The 21353-nt window shown below is 35.4% G+C and overlaps 1 protein-coding gene across 1 annotated transcript; it reads left to right on the top strand.

Moving 5' to 3' along the window:
* Positions 1-608: 608 nt before the first annotated feature.
* On the top strand, positions 609-20470 carry TMEM161B (transmembrane protein 161B; the record flags this gene model as incomplete). The annotated part of the gene is made up of 9 exons (XM_010285473.1): positions 609-706; positions 2442-2598; positions 9782-9933; positions 10466-10526; positions 12219-12359; positions 15658-15771; positions 16882-17056; positions 19224-19320; positions 20193-20470. Coding segments are annotated over 9 exons (1273 nt in total), but the record flags the coding sequence as incomplete, so codon positions are not given.
* Between the last annotated feature and the right edge of the window lie 883 nt (positions 20471-21353).

The raw sequence follows: 21353 nt of genomic DNA, 5'->3' as shown, positions 1-21353 counted from the left end.
CTGAGGGAGCACTCGATCCCCTCATCCAGAAGCAAAGCAAAACAAGCAATCCATTCCCCACTCCCCACGGACAGGCAGGGCTTCAGCCATCCCCAGGACAGCCGGGCTCCAGCACGCCTAACAGTGACTTGGGAAGACAAACACCATCACTTTGAATGTCCTCCCACCCCTTCCTTCTACATCCTCAGTTTCTATACTGGTCCTGACGCCGTATGGTCCGGCATACCCCTCTGGCCAGGCTGGGTCAGCTGTCCTGGCTGTGCCCCCCTCCAGCTCCCCATGCACCCCCAGCTTGCTCGCCCGTGGGGTGAGGTGAGGGAGCAGAAAAGACCTTGACTGCTCAGCAACAACTGAAATCAGTATGTATGAATGTTATTTCATCCCAAATCCAAAACACAGCCCCATACCAACTACTGTGAAGAAAATTAACCCTATCCCAGCCAAAACTAGGACAAACCTAATTGATGCTTTTAGCTAGCTAGATGAAAATATTTGCATTTGGCAAAAAAGATGTCTGCACTTTTCATAAATTTCAAATGCCAGTAGATATTTAAAAAGTTTATTTTGTCATATCCATGTGTGTGTTATCTATTTATTTATTTTTACAGAAAATATAATGGTCATATTGAAAACAAACCTCTAACCATTCCAAAAGACATCGATCTTCATCTGGAAACTAAATCTGTGACTGAAAGGGACACTATTGGTAAGAATAACTGGATGCAGATGATAATATATTATTTCAGATATAACCTGATTCTTTCTGTCAAGTGTTTATTTGTGATGAGTGCTGAAATACCTTTTTTCATAGACAATGAATAAATAGAAGTACAACTGATAATAAAGTTAAGTGTGAAGGCAAGAATTAGGGCTCTGTCTCCTTTGTTGTTCCATGGGTGACATCTTAATAGCAGTGTTATGGACAGGGTTGAGTTGGTGAAATCCAGTATAAAGCACATCTATTGTTGTATCAGGCATCCTTAGCAATATGAGACAACACAGAAAGGATCACATTGTAGTCTATTTGAAATAGAGATCATAGCTTTGTACAAGAAAATGACAACTGGCAGATGTTGAAACATATACTTTCTGCTTATCTGAAATAGGAAATGTGCTGTAGCATTGAAACCTAGACCTTTAAACTACACATGTGAAACATTGAGGTAAAATGCCTAGAAACCAAAAGTGACAGTACAGAAATAAGCAGCAATAAGTGTTTTGGAAGTTGCTATTTTTTTAAATGGTAATTTTTGATTCCTTAATCATAACCAGTCATTCTGTTATAGAAAACTCTTACATGGTCATGTATGTATGTGGTATGTATTTTATTCCTATCTACAATTTTATGTGCATGTGTTCTATGCGTAAGTATAGAAAGAAAGGAAGCATAGTCCTCTGCAGGGGATTCCTCGTCTTAAATTATCAGGGAAAGTGTAGAAGATACCTTTAACAGAAATACAGAGGTTTTTGAAGCTGGCACATAAATAAACAAAGCATTCACAAGTTTCAATTAGTGTTATTTACTTGAAATTATAGTATTTGACCGTCTCCCTGATACACTGTAGGGTTTAACTGTCTTTACAAAATTATGTATATAAACTTCTGTTGAATCTAACCAGGTAGTTATTTCAAAATAAGTCTAGGACTTGGAAATGCCAGAGTTTGGCCAATTTCATGTGTTTGACATCAGGTAGCTTGTAGTTAACAGACAAATCCTCAGTTTTGTTTTGTGGCTTTTGAACTGTGTAGATGTAGGGAAGGTGGGAGGCTGAAGGCTACACTTCATTGCCACAAATTGTTCTTTGCAGTTCCCAGTGTATGTCTCCCATACACTTCCCAGAGGATGGGAGCTCTCTCTTTGTAAATCACCCAGCCTGCATGCAACACAGTATGATCCCCAGAAATTTTACGGTGGAATTTGCACAATGATTTATTGCTGTATAGGAGATACTACCAAAATCTGGAAGAACAAACCATCAGTATCTTAGATGTTGGGTTTTTTTAGAGAAAAAGAGGAATTGATTATATATAGTATTTTAAATGATTGCCAATGAGCTTTTAATATTTAACAGAGAGTCAAAAAACCTCTTACCTGAAATTGCAGCTAGACTCAACTGGAGAACCATTTCCTGTTGTTGAGTCTAAATTAACTAAATTGACTTTAGGATGTTGATGTATAAAAGCTGAGATGATAAAATAGTAAAATCTTACAACCTTATAAATTTGAGTAGGAATCAAGTGTTGAATAACAGAAGTGAAGAGTGAAGTTCAGGTTGCTGAGTGGAAAATTTTTTTTGCTGTTCTTGCTCTTTATTTAGATGATCTGGATCTACCTAGACCTTAGTTAATTGAAAAAAATTTGTAATTGTCACTCTGTTCTATATGTCAGTTACTGCCTTAAAATATCACACCTTTAACATTTGCAAACTTGTATTTTTCAGCATTGCATTATTTTCCGGAATATCAGTGGTTGGTGGATTTCACTGTTGCAGCTACGGTTGTGTATGTGGTGACAGAAGCATATTACAGTGTTGTGAAGCCCTCACAAGAAATGAATATCAGCATAGTGTGGTGTCTGCTTGTCTTGGCTTTTGCAGTGTATCCTTTTCTGTTTCCTTGAATCACTCTATCTGTTCCAAATAGTTTACATTATTCTGCAATTCATATAAAGTTCTGTACTGTGGATTGGCAGGATACACAAATATTTAGCATTTGGAAAAAGGATCATGTAAGCTAGTGCCGTTGTTGGGTAATGTATATGCTGTACGTGCTCTTTGTACATGCTGGTATCAATAGCTTGTTAACATCAATACCAAACCACTTACAGAAAGAATACATGTATGTGAACATACAGTTAGTGCTCATGTGTAGTGTGTAGTGGTTCTAAACAAATTTGGTTTTGTCCAGTTTGGCAATCAGAAGTACATTTCTGTACAGAAAGAATTTACAGCTTTTGGAGAAGTGTGCAATTTACTGCACAGTTCTTGTTTTCAGTATATTTAATCTGATATTTCCTGAAGAAAATAGTACAGTAATGTGCATACTAATTTATTGCAAAGATATATGCATGAATTAATAATTTTAAAATACATTCAAGACACTCTTACAACATTTACAGAAAATAATATGTGTAGACGGTTGTGGGAGCCAAGGTGGTTTGTTTTCAAAGCTCTGTGGAAAGCTGAACTCCCCTATGAAAGTGAGGGAAACAAAATTGAGTATTTAGGAAATATCAAACCATAAAAAGAAGCAGCTGTTAGATTTGTTTTTACTGGAAAAGGCAGTATCAGACATGGATGCTTGCACGATAATTAACTGCTTTCCACATACCAATCGAGATGTACGCTATAGGGAGGAGAGTTGCCTTTTTAAAGACCTGATAGGTGATAAAGCAGGGGAATTGAATAAGAGCCTGCAAGAGTGCATGTTATGGAAAGGTGAGTTAGAAAATGAATTTCTGAAACTCCTTTGCTCCCTTAACAGCCGACAACCAGGTAAAGTGCTAAGTTAGGGTCAATAAAGCGCTTGAATATTCAAAATTGATTCCTCTGTATAAATGCCTGTTCTTAAATAGAGATTCTTATGGGTGTTAGGGTTTTTTTGGTGTTACCAGTAGCTGGTCATGGTACGTAAAACCCATGAACTCTAATGTTTGGTTGTAGTTGGCTAACAGTTCTGGATATGCCTAATGCTTGTCTGTACTTGATAATTATTAAAATGTGTGCTGCCTTAACAACAAGGAGAGGAATTCTTTTTCTAAGTAGCCTGAAGTATAAATGATATCCAGAATTTTCCTTGTAATGAGTAAGAACTTGCTAGAAGAAGGAGTCAACTCATGTTATGAAAAAAGAGACTGTCAGTAGCTTGCCTCCAGACCCAGTATTTCTCCTTTGACTTGTCAGTGGACAGATGTCACAGTCCAAAAGGTGTTTTTTCTAGTCTGCTGAGTACTGACAGAAAGTCAGTGTCTGACTCTTTGTGCACCTTATAATGATATTATAACTATATTAAAGCTAATATATAGCTGTTATTGCACAGCCTTTGCTTTATTTGTTTGGGTAAAGTCAGGAATTCTAGTTCTATCTTGGCAGAGGGAAGGAGAGGCAGCTACTGCATAAGAAATCAGAAATGAAACCCAGCAGCTTCGACTCCAATTTTGACAATGAGGGATAGGTTAATAGAGCTAATGGAAAAACAAGTCTCAAATACTAAAGCCACAATGTGCTCTTAGATTTATTGATGGACAACGCCCCATTTGCTTCACCTTTCAAATCTTTGTTGTAGCCAACTTAAATAAATACTGCAGCGATTGCAACTCTAGGTGAAAGAGAGTTGTGACTTATATGTTGTAGGAAAATCCACTGCAATAATTCTTTCTTACAGTGGTGCTTTAATACAATCCTAATCACTGCTTTCATTTGGTGATTAATTCAGGGCAAAACCAAGGGTAGAAATTAAAAAAAGAGATTAAGTTGCCTGGCAGGGCAAGCTTTCTGTCTCAGTAGGGTGAACGTGCAAGTAGCTATTTTGTTCCTTTCTCACCTGCCATTTTTATATGATTGGAGCCTAATTGCACATTTGGACCTAGAGGAGATTGAAAACAGTATTCCCTGCATGGTAGAAGCACATTAGCTCTATTTTCTCACTATCCTTCCTACATGACTGAAAGGGAAGTAAGATCAGATAGAATAGTACTAAAAGTGAAAGATCATGTGCTAAAAGCAAAATTTTATTTAACAAGCTGTGAACAGTTAATTGCATGCTTTAACATTTTCGTACCTAGGCATATAGTGTCTAAAGGACCAATGTTGTTTTGAGTTTTTGGCAATAGGCAGTATACTTCACAGAGAAAATTCTTAAGGGCTTGTATTAGTTTGTTGGGGTGAGCCAATGGTTAGAGAAGTTGAAGTTTAAAATTCATGTGGCACTTCTAAAAACATATGCAACTTTGGGAAAGCCTAGAGAAGAATGGCCTGATATGTAGGATCAAGGCTTCAGAAATAAGTAAGTTCTAGGAAATAAGAAACCTGTATACAAGTGTAACCTTGTATAATTACTTATTCAGTACTAAGTAGTTGAATAGTCATTTATTAATTATACAAAGGAAACTAATGGTCAGAACTGGTTTTCTTCTGCTTTGTACAACTTTTATTTACTTTTTTCCTATGGCATTAAATAGACCTTGTTTTTATTGGAGGCTTCTGCACAGAGTAGGTGATTTTGTAGAAATCCTGTGAAGTCATTGTTTTGTAATATTGAATAGGGCTTTGCTTATTTACCTATATGGTTCCTGGGCTGATGGGATGAAGTAGTGTGATCCTGTGCAGTCTGAGGGGTTAGCGACAGTGCAGAAGGCTGCAGTGCCAGGAAGCATAGTCTAAACTTTATATTAGAGTTAACAGCTCCGTAAATGTGTTAACATAACTTACTCTGGGCATTACAGCTTTTTGGGTGAAGGAGGATGGTACAAAGAGTGATACAGAGAGATATTGATATCAATCCTTGTGATCACTGAAACCTAGCCAGGTGAAAAGAGATTTTAGTAGAAAACTGGTTCATTCATGTGTTGTGATGGGATGCTGAAAACACTTTAAAACTTATGCAACTGTTTACTAATTCAGTATGTCAAGACCAGAAATGATTAATCATAATTTAAGTATTAAGACAAATTTGGTTGCCTCCATAGTCTTACTTGAAAGCAGTCAATGTGATATGTCAAGAATTAATTCTAGAACATTTTTTCTGTTTTGATGACAGGTGTTTCTTCTGGTTCATGTCTGTGTGTTAAGAGGTGATAGGTTGTGCTAAGGATTCGGCTGACAGAATGACCAAAAAGAGCTTAGAGAAGTTGTAAGCGATGATTGGAATATTTTTCAGCCATATCTTCCAGAAATTGATATTTTGATTCAGTGCAGTAACACACTGTTAGCATTTTTAAATGTTCATAGTGTAGTTATTCAGGAAGATTCCAGGAACAAATATAGTCTATACATCTGTGTTTTCTCAGAAATTTAGTCTAAAAGGAGCAATACATATATTCAGTGTTTGAGTTCCACTGTTAGAGTATGTTGGCATTACACTGATGGTAGTTGTGCTAGGCACACCTAAGCTAACTTTAAACACGTTCAGTGTGCTGAAATGTTTGTGCAGCTGCATTAGCAGGTACCTCGGTGAAAGATGACAGATTCCCCTGCCAGACTGGGTAGATGCTCAAGTGGCAGCTCATGCTCAGCTTACCCACCTTAAGGCTAGGGCAGGAATGTCTGCATGTCTCCCTTGTTCTGCTGGACTGCAGTGTGAACAATACCAGCCTCACAGCTGGTACTGTGGATCAGTAGTTCCAGGATAGAGAACTCTCTTATTTTTAGGAGAACAGAAAAATAAATCTTTAAATGGCTAGATAGTTTCAGGAAGACTTGAAGATGTTTCCTGGAGGCAGCATTTAGAAGACCTGCTCTACCACCTGCTCAGTGTTTAATATTTTTGAAAGGCTGCAGGATACTGTGTTGGTTGATCATTTTTTTAATGCTGATAACCTGCACTCACTGAACAGTTTCCAGTACCTGAAGAAGAGTAACAAAAGATCATGTAAAACAAAGATCTTGAGTGTTTTTTTAAGCCAGATTATTGGTCATGGCCTGCTGATTGTGAATTTTGGCTTAAAAAGTGGTTTTGCAATGTCTCTTGCAAAAGTAATGTTAATGTTTGTGGAAATTAATTGTGGCGTAGGCGACAATGCTTTAATTACTATTTTTTAAATTATTATTTAGCAGATAGTAAATATTCACAGATTGATGATATCTGTTGTTTTGAAATTTGGAAAGGTGGCTTCTGTCAGAACAAATATTGAATATTAACAAACAGTTATTGATCCCAATGTTCCATGCAGCAGTTTCAACCCGCTTACTTGCAAAGGATTTGGTTTGTAAAATAACAAAAGGCTTTATTGGTGGGAGGAAGAATGTGCATGAGGATAAGAATAAGATGGACAACGCTTAGAGATGATCCATCTTAATAGTGGTGTGTGCCTAATTTAATTTACTAAATACAGCTTTTTAAAATTCATCACTGAGAACAACTGAGTAAGTCAGGTTGCTTAACTTTTTTCTGTAAACCTTTAAACAGTGTTGTATGCGATTGTTTCTGTTGCAGAGGCAAGGTATTTAGGAAAATTAAGGCAGTATAGCAAAAGTAAGGTACTTCTCAGCTGGGAAGCTGTCTCTTACCTGAAAAGGTTTTAAGTAACTTGATTTCATTGGTAGGTTAGTAAATTTTACTGGCTACTTTTGAAAAACATATGGATGGCATAGCAAAGGAAAGAGACAGACTTCTGTTAACTTGACTGAAGTTCCCCTTTGATCTAGGGAAAATCGGTAATCAAATACCTTAAAATAACCTCTAAGCCTTAAACCATATTTTTTTCTGCATCCATGCAATTAGAAATAATACAGAGGAGTTTATTTGGTTTTCAATTGTGAATGCAAAAGTTTGATGTGTTTTAATAGAAACAGAAAATGGATCTTTTTTGTGCATAAATACAAGTAGATTACATGATTTTAAAAATCCATAATTGCAGCGATTTAAAAGGTAAAAGGATTTTTGTAAATGTGTATTCCATAAATTCTATAGGCATATCACTTTTTGTGACAAAAAAAAAGTAATAAAAGGTGTGGTGTGGGGTGTGGGGGAATCTATTATCTCTCTGTATACTCCCAAATTATTTCTGCAGTGGGTTCTGAAATGTGGGTCAAGCAGTGAAAGGAAGTGATGAAGCCAGCCATAATGTTTCGATTTTCTCTGTCCTCAAAATAGGTAACAGTGGTAGTTATTCAACTAACAGAGAGTTTCAGTCACGTATGGTTAGCATAATCATTAATTTATATATTGGGTTTGAATCTGCACTGTAATTGGAATTTACTGTCACTACGCTTTCTTTTTCCCGGTTGTTTTTTCTACATCCTTCAGGCACAATCCATAGTTGAAAACATGAAATATCTTGAAGGTTATAACTCTGTGTATAGGTTAGTACTTTTGATTTGAAATTAATGTGTTTTCAATTTGTGATCAGTGTTCCTAGCTGTAAAAAGACACTTGCTTTAAGAATGTATTACTAGAGAAAGAGACCTTTCTAGAACACAGTGTATATGACCTATTATGTACCTCTTTTTAGGATGAGTCTTCCTTTAGATATATCAGTTTCTGTGAGGTATGAAGGGAGCTTAAGTTGATTACTGTGAACGTAGAATTATTAGACGCTGTGCTTAGGCCACTTCATTGTGTGTATATGAGTACCTCACTGCATATACATGAAATGCAGCAACGCGTATGTTAAATATGTGCTGCCTAATGAAGTGCGATATTGCATAATTGTTCTTGAGAGATTAACTGATGACTGTTCAAATGTTTTACTGAACAGATACTCTAAAACATGTTTTCATGTAATCTACATCTTAAAATACTTCCAGTATTAAAAAAAGTTCAAATATGAATTAATATGTTGTTGCACAGTGGAAAAAAAGGGTACAGTTTACACTTGAAGTTTTCTTTTTCCTTTTTCTCTTTGGTTTTTCAAAGCAGGTAATGTCTGGAGTGATCTCCAAGTATTGTATTTAAATATGGACTGGATATTGCCAGCCATTTAAAAAAGAATATCAGTTATAATGGGATGCAGTTCATAGTAATAAGAGTTGACAATATAGCATGAGAAAATTATCCTAATCTACTGTTTAACTTTGGAGCTAATTATATTTAGAAATGTGTTAAAAAGGAGAATACTCAATACAACATTTTAAAAAGGGCTTGATAAGAGAGCAGATGATGTCTTACATGTTTGTGTTTGTGGCACTGGGGTTACATGAAAGGACTTAATATATCATACCAGACAATATAGGTTTTTTCAAGTTTGGTGGCTTTTTTTTTTCCAAGATGAGCATGGGATACATTTTTCTTTCCTAGATAATACTAAATGTGCTGCTCTCTCACTATCTTTGGTAGCTGAGAACTCACACACACGTGTATATGAAAGTAGAGAAATGTAACTTTCATCTTTTGGTATGTTTTCTGTTTAGTAAACAGTCACATAATAATCTAAGCAACAATCCCATGCCATTTGTCACAGTTTCCTGTAAGGTAGGTCTACACTGCCTGTGAGCAGAAATCCCCATAGCTGAGAAATTTTATCCCATTATTGGTAGAAGCGCTTGTTGCAGCATCCTGTTCTTGCTGCTTGTATGTATACCCTAGGGTTGCACATCCAGGAAGAACACGTGTAGCTTCTCTGTGGTTAAAATGTGTTTATTTGCTTCCTTGCCATCACAGTTGTTGCATTCAAAAGTAGTATTTTGGATTTTGAAATTAAGATATATTAAATTCTGGATTACATAGTTTGATGGAATATTTTTCATTTAGCTCGATATTTTGCATTGAAGATAATAATTGTCTTATTTTTTGTTTGAGGTAACTTTTGATTATCTAATCATTTACATTTAAGCTGTGGTTTAATTCTCCTAGGTTGATAGTGAATATTGCTGCAATTGACTGTAAGTAGGCTTAAATCAAAACTATACCCCAGAGTAGTGTATTCCTGGCTACCCATTATGTGATTACTGTGCTTTACAGTATTCTGTAATTTTAACCTGAAATTGGCTGAACATGTATTACTTTTTTAAAAAAGCTGCGCATCATAGAACATCCCTAGTGTAGATGACCAAAATACAAATTTACAATTCTTAAATATAGTTATTTTACAAACTTAATTTTCCTTGACCTTTTTCTTGTGTAGTAAGGTACTGTTTTCATTGACAACCCATTATTTCAAAGTAGAGGATGGAGGTGAAAGATCAGTCTGTGTCACCTTTGGTTTTTTCTTCTTTGTGAAAGCAATGGCAATTCTCATTGTGACAGAAAACTATCTAGAGTTTGGACTGGAATCAGGTAACTCCTTTTTTTAGTGTTTGCAACAGCTCCAGTGATTGCATAACCTGAAGAATATATTTCCAGTCTTTTAGGTGTTTTTGAGAATATCTGTACTAAAATGAACTCTGTATGTCATACAATTGTAAGAAATTTTGCTTTGTAATGAAGATTCTGAGGGATATTCAGTATATTTTCTCTGCTTTCTTTTAAATAGTGTAGTCTTTGCCTAGGTTGGTTGTTTTGTTAGTTAAATTTGCCTTCCAGTTTTACATTTAATCCATTTTGCCTTTCATAGTAAAGTGAAACTCCTTTACTGAAAAAAAATCAACAATTTAACTTTGTAAAAAATAATTTTATCGATGTTCCTGAAGTGTACGAATATGAGAGATGTTAATAAACAAGTTTTATTGCATTATGGCATGCTAATTAGCACATGAAAGAGCTATGCTAGACTTATGAAAATTTGTTTAATTACCCAGAATTTTATTTTGAAGAAGGGATTCTGCATTTATACTGTGATAAAATACATATCATATATGTATCTCTGCAGGATTCTCGAATTTCTCAGAAAGTGCTATGCAGTTTCTTGAAAAGCAGGGTTTGGAATCCCAGTAAGTGTCTAGAAATACATTTGTCTTTTATGTGTGCATTTATAACTGAACCACTTGGATTTCTTTAGCAAGCATTTGTCTTGCATGTTTTGCTCTTGTAGATGCTTGTAATGTCTATAATAGAAGAGGTGGGTTAATGAATATAATTAACACAAGTAACTTAAGTTGCATTTGTGTTTTCTACTTTTAATTTGGAGGTAGTTTCTACCCTGACATTTTGGTTGTAATTCATAAAAAACACTTCAAAACTATGAACATTTTTTTCATGGTAATTCCCTTCAGCTTTGCAAGGGTTGCTTAAAACAGGTGATAGGTATTTTTTGCTGTTCCTGTGATATGCAAGCGGATGAGTCTGCAAAAGCTACAGTTGGAGCTTGTGATAAAGTTGGCATTAGGAGTAAATTTTGGCGTTCAGTCCTGTGTCCGGGTTGCAATAGTATTTTCGTAGTATGCAAAAACATCTGCTTGCTACAGGACATCCAAGTTTTGTGTAGACTGTCAAAGGAACATGCCATAGCTTGTGATGTTACATAAATACACAACTGCTGTTGTAAACAGCCTTTGTATATTGGAAAATGGATTTCCTCTTACAATTCTTTTCTTATACACATGCTCTAAAATGCATTTATGGGGTATGTCATCACTATGGGAGTGCAACTTTGAACTTTCTTGCTTGGAAGTTCTCAAGTATTGTGCAGAAGCTATGGAATCTCCTTATTTTTGAGGAAGAGAAGTTTCCTCAAAGATTAGTGTGTCATGGGAATAAATAAAAATAAATAAACTCATGGGAAACCCTTAACTGAATCCCATGTGTTTCTTAGTCTTTCTTCACTTTGCTTTTCCTAAGCTATTGCAAGTTTACTAACTTCTGTATTAATTTCCCTGTTAAGTGTTTATTTATTTTTGAACTTCTGCAGTGCTTTGGCTGTTTACAGCAGCAACTGAGTTGCTAATGGTGTCTCTTGGTAGTTTATTATGACGTAGATTAAGAAATAATCTGAAACTCGTGTGGATCACTAGATTTGTTTTTGTTCCTCTTTAATCTGTGTTAGTTACGTCACTTGGGGTTTTTTCTATAATGCAGTGTTTGTTAATTCTGTGATTTATTTAATCTTGTATAATTTTTTCTGTAATTTTTTTAATATACTCCATAGTTCATTAAAATAAACCATTTTAATAACTTGGAAGAGATACATTAATTGGCCACATGTATGTTTTAGATAAATCTGTGAAAAAACTGCAGTCATAACAGTTTGGTAGAGTTTTTTGATGGATAAAATTAGAACGTAAGTAGTATAACGTAAATACTGATTTTGTGTTTGACCAGTTAAACTTACAATGCATCTGTGCCTCTCTAAAAAACACCATAATTAAATTAATTCTATTTTGGTTATATAATTTGTTGTTAATCACAATATAAAATTATTCCTTTTTTGTTCTTCTCTACTAACAAACATCTTATAGGCAGTAGCTTAGGTTTTCTGTTTTTCTAGGAAATAAATAGGTTTTGGGTTTTTTTTATTTTAACTCATGATTGTTTTGTAATAATGCTGGTATTCCAGAGTAAAACTATAGAATACTGTTTGCTTTTTTTATTAAATGTTAGGTACTGTTGAGTTGAAAGTAGACTCTGATACGCCCCCCCCCAACTTCTTCCCCAAGAAAATGCTTATTTCCTTTCTTTTCTTTTAGGGGTCCTGTGTCTAAACTAACCTTCAAATTGTTCCTGGCTGTTCTGTGTTCACTTATTGGTGCTTTTTTGACATTCCCTGGCTTGCGACTGGCTCAAATGCATCTGGATGCTCTGAATTTAGCAACAGAAAAAATAACACAGTAAGAGAAAATACATGCACATAGGTATATGCTACTCAGTCTTAAATTTTTAATGTCTGAAAATAAACAAAGCAAACTGTTCCAACAGGAAGGTAGTGACTAAGACTTCTGTTGCTGCCTGCTTTTCGTATCTTGAGCAGACTTGCCACCTGCCTCTTTCTGCTCAACCTATGCTCTGCCAGTCTGTTACATTCTTTGCCGTGTCATTAGAGTCCCAATTAAAGGAGCTTTCCTTTCCTCATGCAAGAGCTCCACTGTGAATGTTTCTGCTTACTGCTTCCTTTCTCCAGTCATATATTTTTGGAAGTTAAGATAGCTGCCAGGAATTAGAGGTGCAACCACAGCCTTTTTTTTCCACACCCACCTCCAGGTGAGCATCATGCCTTTAATAAATGTAGGGTAAGACACAAAGAGAAGATGACCCAGAATATTTAATAAGGGTCAGATGTTAATACCATTTTAAAGGAATATTTTCATTTTGATCCATCCTTGAATTTGGTAGTAAAATGCTTTCTCCAATTGAACGATTTCTCTTCAGCGTTCTCTGATTGAAGGAGAAACTCCAAATGTCTGTCTTAGATCACCTTTGGTGTTTAGTACATGTTAATGACAGATTCTGCAACGCAGGCCATTGTGATTGTTTATTCATGTTCCTAAGAGAACCGTTGTATTTTCTGATAGAAAATTACGTATGTTCAAACTGCAATTTTTCTTCTCCCCCCTCCTCCCCAAAAGCCCATCTTAAAAATTAATCTATGTTTAAAGTGGGTCCTTCACTCTTGGGAAATTTATAACCAAGTACTCTGTGTTATACTTGTACTTATTGTAGTTGAATTCATCCAGGTACAGCTGCAAGCTGTTGACTTTTGTAATATCTGCTGTTAGTTTCTGTCTATGCATAGACTGTGACTGAGTCACTTCCTAATCTGTTCTTTTTAGCTGAATAAAGTAAACTGTAGTTTTTGATTTTTATGGTTCTCAGTATTTTAAAATTTCTTGTGCCTTTTCTGTAAGTATCCTCTAATTTTCCAACATCTTCCTTGATCTGTGAACATGACATACTAGGCAGAAATACAAAATCCTTGAAACGGAAGTTCGTTAGTCAAGAACTAACAAGGTAATTAATATCCACTAGAATGGTGTTATGAAAACGAAATCTCCTCTAACTTCAAGTTTAGAGGATATTAGAACTGGTTGTTGAAGATAACTTTGTGCAACGCTAAGCAAATTATTTTCAAGAGTCTATAATACTTTGACTATTCAACTGGAATAATACAAAAATTATGTTAAATGGATTAAAATTTGGTCAGATATCAATGTAATTGGGTAATACAGTTATAAACAAAGAATCATTTCCAAGTGATTCTTAGTTCTAATTGACCTGAAGAAATCAGCATTTGCCCTTAGTAATGTGTTTTTATCAATCAGTAGATCATTATTGACTGTTTGCAGTTGTTTGACAGTGACTAAAGGGGAGTAGTAAATGAGGATGACATGTCCCTGATACAAAGCGCTCTAATTTGCGTGTGGGAAAACAATGCCTTTCTCTGCAGTCAAATACATAGTCTACTTTTGGGGAAAAAAAACAACCAACCAAAAAACTACAAAAAAACCAACAAACCAAAACAAAACCCCCAAGCCCCCAAAGCTGCCCAAAAAATCCACCATCCTCCAAGCTCCCCCAAAACCCACCACCACCACCTAAAAAACAACCACCCCCTGCCAAAACACAGAATAAAAAAAAAGGGGACAAACTTACAGGGAACACTGACCAAAGGAAAAAAAAAATAGAATAGTTAATGATTAACAACTACTTCACTAATAATTTCAAAATTATTTGTGTGGTTCTTCCATGTATATAGGGAGTAAGTTTTTTTGGGTAAACAATAAAAGTAATCTGGTGTCCCTTTTAGTTTTGGTAGCTGATTTGATTTTTTTCTTTAGCAGCAATATTCTTCCCTGCATATATTTTGGAGCCTTCTTAATGAATTTGTACCCTTTTCGTACACATTCCTTCATTTTCCAGAGCCTGCTTCAAGAGTCTTTCAGCCTTTCTCACTGTACTCAAATAAGCAGAAAGGGATTCTTGCAACCCTTTGGCACATTCCAGTCCGTTAACTCAGTAGGATATCTTAAATAAGTAGAAGCTCAGGTAAAATGCTTTCACAAGTTACTGAAATACTTTGGACTGTTCTTTGATGCTGTCGTATTCCCTAGCAACACTGAATAACTATCTGTGCTTATTTCTTTTTCTGAAACCAATGATTTATATGTGTGTGATGGCATCTTCAGAAACATGCAAAAATTTTAATGGTTTTAGGAAGCTTGACATTGAAATCATTAAGGTCTTGTGTTCTTTAGAATAACTTTTGATTACCTAATTTTTTTCTGTAGTGTAGAGGCACTCTGGTTGGAGATGGAAGTATAGACAAGCTGATTCTGTTAGTGAGGAAGCATTGCACTAGCAAAACCACCAAATCTACAGCACTGAAGTCTTCAACTGTTTTATTTTCATTTTAGTAGTGAAAAATAATTGGGATATGGGGTTCAGAAATGAAGAAAAATATTAATTTCAGGAAAAGCTCCAGAAAAATATCTCCTCTTTTTAAATTCTGATGTCTGTTTTGTACGTAAAGATTGCAAAAGAGTACTACTTTAACTGTGGAGTTTCGTACAATGCTTTTAAAAAGGGATAACTGTACTGGCTTTTTTTTTTGGCTGAGTATCTTTAGTTGAATGTAAGTACCGAGTTTAATTTAGTCAAGATTCCTAAGTAAAAATGTTCTGGAGATCTGACCTCTGAGAACTGTTTCTCCTGGTCTATATAGGTAATGGAAATTAAGCTGAGTACATTTTTAATAAAACAAAAAAAAGGTAATGTAGCAGCATATTTCCCGTAGTTATCCACCTAAGATACTGACTCTATAGATGAAAACTGTAATAGCTAGTGCAGTTTGGTGTTATGCCTTCATATGGAAATTTTCAACAACTGTCTTTTACTATAGTGTGGCATAATGCGGGTAGCTCCATTGGTTAGATTGTTTGGAATAAATCAAGTTTTCAGATATTCTAAGAGGACTTTCTTAAAGCCACAACCAGTGTGATTTCACAGTATGTAATACTACTGTTTTGTTGAAACTAAGTCATACCTACAAAATAGGGAAGTAATTTTCTTATTTACCTTTCTCCCAACTATTTTAAAATTTGGATTTCTCCTTTTGAATCTGTACCCCCAGTTTCAACAGTATGGTAATTGTTTGTAATTTAATAACTTCCCCCCCTTTTTTTTTTCTTTCAGAATATTGCTACATATAAACTTCTTGGCACCTTTATTTATGGTTCTACTGTGGGTAAAACCAATCACTAAGGACTACATTATGAACCCACCTTTGGGCAAAGAGAGCATCCCTTTGTAAGATTCCCTTTAAAAATTCTTTCTGGGGTATTGAGAACAAAACCACAAGTCTAAGTAGTGCCCTGTGAAAGTCATAGAAATGTGAAAGACTTAAAATTTAATAGCACCTGCTGTCAAAGGTATTGTGGAAGTTGCAGCTGAGCTCTACAGAGCTTCTGTAATTTCAGAAGAATGAGAATTAGTCGCTGAATGTTGAACATTAAGGTGGGGGTTCCCAAAAAGCTGCTATCTTCTGGCATCTTCTTGGCAGTGATGGGTTGTTTTTCCTCGGAGTGGAATACCACCTCACTGCCACCTTCTGGAACCTTGTATCTTACATATTGGTGTAGAAGAGTGTTTTCACTGAAGACAGTCAAGATACATTGGAATGAGAACAGACCTAAGTGATTTGTCATAAGATCTACATGTAGATGAAGTGCATAGGGAATTGATAGCTGAAATATTTAAAATATAAAAGGGAGAGAATTTTCAGTAAGAGTGGTAGCTGAAATAAATATTACAGAAGTAGCATAGGTGATTGTCATTGTCACCATTAGTCTAGCTAATTCAAAATAGTAGAATTCAAACAGACTTGAAACAGATATGATTGGCTGACACTTTTATTGCTTTCTAGGTCTGAGATATGCTTCTAAGGTGATTCTGTGACCACTGAACTATTACATAAATAGTTGCAAATATACTATTCTGTGCTTCCATTTGTTCCTCAGTTTATCTTAAAATGAGGGCTGTGCTATAGCAGGGTATCTAAGGCAACTGAAGTACACATTTGCTATCTAGAACTTTGTGCCTCAAAACCTGTAATTATCTGAGTGAGCTTGTTTTTTAGTGTCCTGTCCTCATTACTCAGAATTTAAGCATTGAAGACTGTTCTTGTTTACAGGCAAACTGATACTGTTTGGATCAAATGCTGCAATAGGGTTACTGAGAAGTAGCAGTAGAGACAGAGGCAGAGGCAAAAGTGAATATTAGTTGCACGTGAACTTTATAACTGTAGATTGTGTAATACTGACAACATGCTACAAGATTTCTTTACAGATCATGCAAACAAATAATTCTGAAGCAGTAGGTGACCTTTGGAAAACAGCATTACCCTTTTTTTATCTACAGAATGTCAGAAGATACATTTGACACCATGAGGTTGTGGATTATAATCCTGTTGTGTGCTTTACGGTTGGCTATGATGCGTCATCATTTGCAGGCCTATCTGAATTTAGCCCAGAAAAGTGTGGATCAGATGAAAAAAGAAGCTGGCAGAATAAGTATGGTTGATTTACAGAAAATGGTGAGTATGGTGGCACTGAGGTTACATACTTGGAGTGCTTTGTCTGGTGAAATGTTTTTTTTCCAGTTTGTTATGTCTTCTGTGGCACCAGAGCTAAAATCAGAATGAAGCTTCCTAAACTATATCTCCTATAAAAATAGCACCATTACAGAGAAATTCTGCAAACCAAAATAAGCAGACATGTATTATCCATATTATGCAAATGGCTTGTCTTATTTGGAAGTTGTTATAAAAGTTACCTTCAGGAATTGTTCTTTACAAATATGTACAAATACGATGTGTTTCTGTTTAGCATGACTAGATCTTGGGGAGTGCACAGTGATCTGTAACTACAACATGTGAGAAAAAAGAGGTTGAATTTAGATAGAAGGGTAAAATAGTTACCTAATCCCAGCGATCATTTTTAAATTGAGGCAAAATTTAAAATAAGGTGGTTATATTTTGGATAAAATGAGTCATGTTTAATTGTGTCAGGCCACTCTCAAATGCAGTAGCCTATACACAAAACTGTCTGCCCATCTTGTTAGTGTGGCAATGATATTTTTTTAAAAAAAGAAAAGAAATAAAATCTGCCATCCACAAATTGAGGAGGTAGAAATTCATAAGCTTGCTGTAGAGTAGTGTTGCTTGTTGCCTGCAAAATAAACCTACATTTCTAGTGTTGCATGATAGTGCTGCCTGACGATCCTGCTGAGGTGGGCTGTATTGCAGGAGGAATATTGAAGTATACCGTAAGACAAAGATTCCTCTCTTAGGATTGTCACTATTACTTATAATCTTATTCTTGGCTTCACTGAGTGTCTGAAGGTTGTAAGTGGATTATGCAATAGTTGTGTACAAACAAAGTGGCTAGCAATTTGCTTCAAAAAAAAGGTTAGGAAGTACAAGTAGCAGCAACTCGTTAGGAGAGAGCCATGCTGATTGCTGTGAATGCATAATTTTAGTTCTGGGAGCTTTCGTCCTATACATAACACAATAATGTCTTCTCTGTGTGGTGTTTCCTAAATCTCTTTATCCAGTATCTCTGTATCTTTGCTCTGAGAAGGCCAGAGCCACTAAATGAAGTCCTGTCTTGTTTTACTAGTCATATGTGCTTTATCGTCTTCTGGAACTTCTGCCAGTAAAGTCTTTCGTATCTGTCACCCTACAGGGATCATTACTTTTTAATTCATTCTCTTTATCATATTCTATCAACTATTTTACAATATTTTTTGTCTCATGCTTTTTCTTCTGTCGGTGTCTTGCAACTTTTTCTTCTCATGCTAGTTTTTTGATGCTTGCTCATCATGAAGCCCTTTGAAGTTTTAAAGGTACTTCCAAAAATGTCATGTCTGCCTTCATCTTTTTTGCCACCCTGTATTCTGTCCTTTCTAAAATCCAGTTAGCTTTGTTTCATTGCTTGCTTGCTATTGATTTTGTGACTTTTTTCCTTCTTTATTTGATCTAGTCTTTTAGGTCAATAGCTTATATAAAATATGTAATGTAACAATCTTCAGAAAGATAGAACAGATTGAGAGCAGCAGGAGGGATAAATCTGAGTGGATTTCAATGAACCATAATGTATACCTGAAATAAAAACCATTTAAATGCTGTTATGGATAAACTACTAATGAAAAATGATCTTGTCATTGTGTTTAAAATAGTGATGTTTCACAGTTGGAAATCTTAAAAGTATCTCACTTTTCAAAAGAGACTGAAATATTAACCAAACTTTATTTACTTTTTGTGAGGCTTTGGACTCTGACTACTACTTCATTTTTGAAATGGGATTTAGTTTGTAAATCACTGGGGACTTCAAAAATTAAAAATGTATTTAGCTTTGATTCCAGTGTATTGAAATAGGAATCTCTGAACATGCAGTTTGCAGAAGCAAAATTGATTGTTTGTTTTAACAGAACTGATGCTTTTGCTTATTTCCTTTCAGCACTTCCTCTCAGATTTGTAAATGTCCTGAAACTAGAGTTCATTATAGGGATTTCTTCATTAGGTCTTTTGAAGACAATATGTCACATGTCAAGATGTGCTAGAAAACTTTTAAAACAGCTTTAATGCATAAGTAGTTTTTTTTAAATAAACATCTTGTTTTTCTTGAAACCAGGACAACATGTTCATAAAGGTTTGCTTTGATCAGCCAGAACTCATGAATTACTCTCTTCTGTTTTCCCAGGTGGCTCGGGTATTCTATTATCTTTGTGTAATTGCACTGCAGTATGTTGCACCATTGGTAATGCTCCTTCACACAACTCTGCTCCTGAAAACACTAGGTAGGCAAAATTGGATCAACAAAAATGTGTTCTGTTCTACACAGGGCTGTTATATTTTCAGCTTACTGAAGAGAATTAGAATGTACGGGTACTTGCAATATAGAAATACATTGTAGGTTCTTGCAATTTAAAACATACTGATGTGCAGCTTTTAAACAGTCCTCTTTTGTTGCTGCTTCTGACATTTTTCAATTGTATGCTAATTTGTTTGATTTATTTCTGAGAAATTGTGTAATACAACTAATTAAGCTGTTTACTTCTGTGGAAATACTTGTCTTTTAAAAATTATTTTAAAAGTGGGCTGTATAAAGCATTGTTGATTTAACCTTATGAGCATATGTTAAAGAACTTTTTTTTCAGCTTTTCAAACATAAGTAGACTTTTTGAATGGAAATTGTGAAATATGGAGTTCATTTAATTATTGAGAGATCTGTGTCACCCTGTTGGTTTTGTTTTTTTTTTTTTTCTTTGTTTCTTGTGAGGGATGTCTTTCACAGCCTGCCATGCAGTCATGGCATTCTTTTTGTAAAATGTCAACAGAAAGAGAATGGCTTTATTAGGCTGTGATTCATCCCATTCTGGAGTAGACATTCTACATCCGATGAGATGAATCATACCCAGCACTGACAGGGGTCCCAAGACAACTGTATCACATGTAGATGTTAGGATGTCAAAAGGTAAGATGAATCCTACTGTAATAGCTTACTAGTCAGGAAGCCATGCAGGTGAATACAGCTAGTATTTACTAAGTTATAAAAACTTCAATTTTTGGTATGTGTGAAAAACATAAATGAGATGATCTATAGAGTGATAGAAATAACAGAGCTTGAATTTAATTCTACAAAAATCTGTTACTCATTTCATTTTAACAGGTAATTATTCTTGGGGCATCTACCCGGAACTGAATGCGGACACTCCAGTAGAAAACAGTCTGCTTCCCGGTTCAGTTTATTCTGAGTCTCCACCTGCTGATGGAAAGATGAAAGTAACTGTAGTACAAATAACAATGGCTTTGGGAAGCCTAAAGAGTATTTTCACTCCTCTCCTGTTCCGGGGCCTCCTGTCTTTCCTCACCTGGTGGATTGCTGCTTGCCTCTTTTCTACAAGCCTTTTTGGGCTTTTCTATCACCAGTACCTGACTGTGGCATGAACAGGTCAACTGACGAAGCAAGTGTGAGGTCAAATACTAGATACAAACCCAGGTACCCAAGAGGAGATGAAAAGAAAAGAAGAAAACTATATATGAAGAGAAAACATATCAGAATTTTTTTTAAACACTTCCTCTGTGTTCTCAGGGTGAATATTCTTACTTTTGTTACCCAAATGGTAGGTAACTAATTGAATTACAACATCGGGACTGACTGATGTTATTGTGTGGTGATGGTAAGTGTGCTGAAAAGATACGACCTCTGAGTATCTTGGTTTCCATAAACAGCAAGCCAACCTCAAAACTTTGTGTTTTAAGCATCAACAGTCAGTGAATGAACTGTGTTAGAAGGGTACTGGTTATAGTGATGGTGGCTGCCTATCGATTAAATCTTGAAACTGAGCCATACAATAGAAGGAGAGAGGGGATTTTAAAAAAAATTCTGTTGGATAGCTATCGATCACTTTTCTCCATGAAAAATGAAATACTCCAACAGGAAAAAAGAGATACTGTATATTACAGTAAGGAAAGTTGTATAAAGTTTAAATTTAACAGGAATAGATGTATGAACCTGACAGGTATTGCTGCCTAAATATTTTGCAGGAACCTAAATATATGCATGAATGCTTGTGCAGTAAGAGTTATTAAAAATATATTATTTCAGTCCCTGCAGTCATTTTGAAGTAATGGCCATCTATATTGGTGCTAATATTGATCCACAGATTCCATTTGGATCTTTTAAATTTCTTCTTTTCAGGTAGTAGATAAATTCCATTGAATTCACAAAATAGAAGATTAGTGACACCAATCAAACATTTTAAAACAAAACAATTTAATCCTGCTGACTGAGAGTGTATGTATCTGTGTGATGTACATATAAAATATA

This window comes from Phaethon lepturus, unplaced genomic scaffold (genome assembly GCF_000687285.1).
Source record: "Phaethon lepturus isolate BGI_N335 unplaced genomic scaffold, ASM68728v1 scaffold20174, whole genome shotgun sequence".
Classification (NCBI taxonomy): Eukaryota; Metazoa; Chordata; class Aves; order Phaethontiformes; family Phaethontidae; genus Phaethon; species Phaethon lepturus.
Note: the sequence above shows the minus strand (reverse complement) of the source record. Positions and strands in the feature narration are given on the sequence as shown.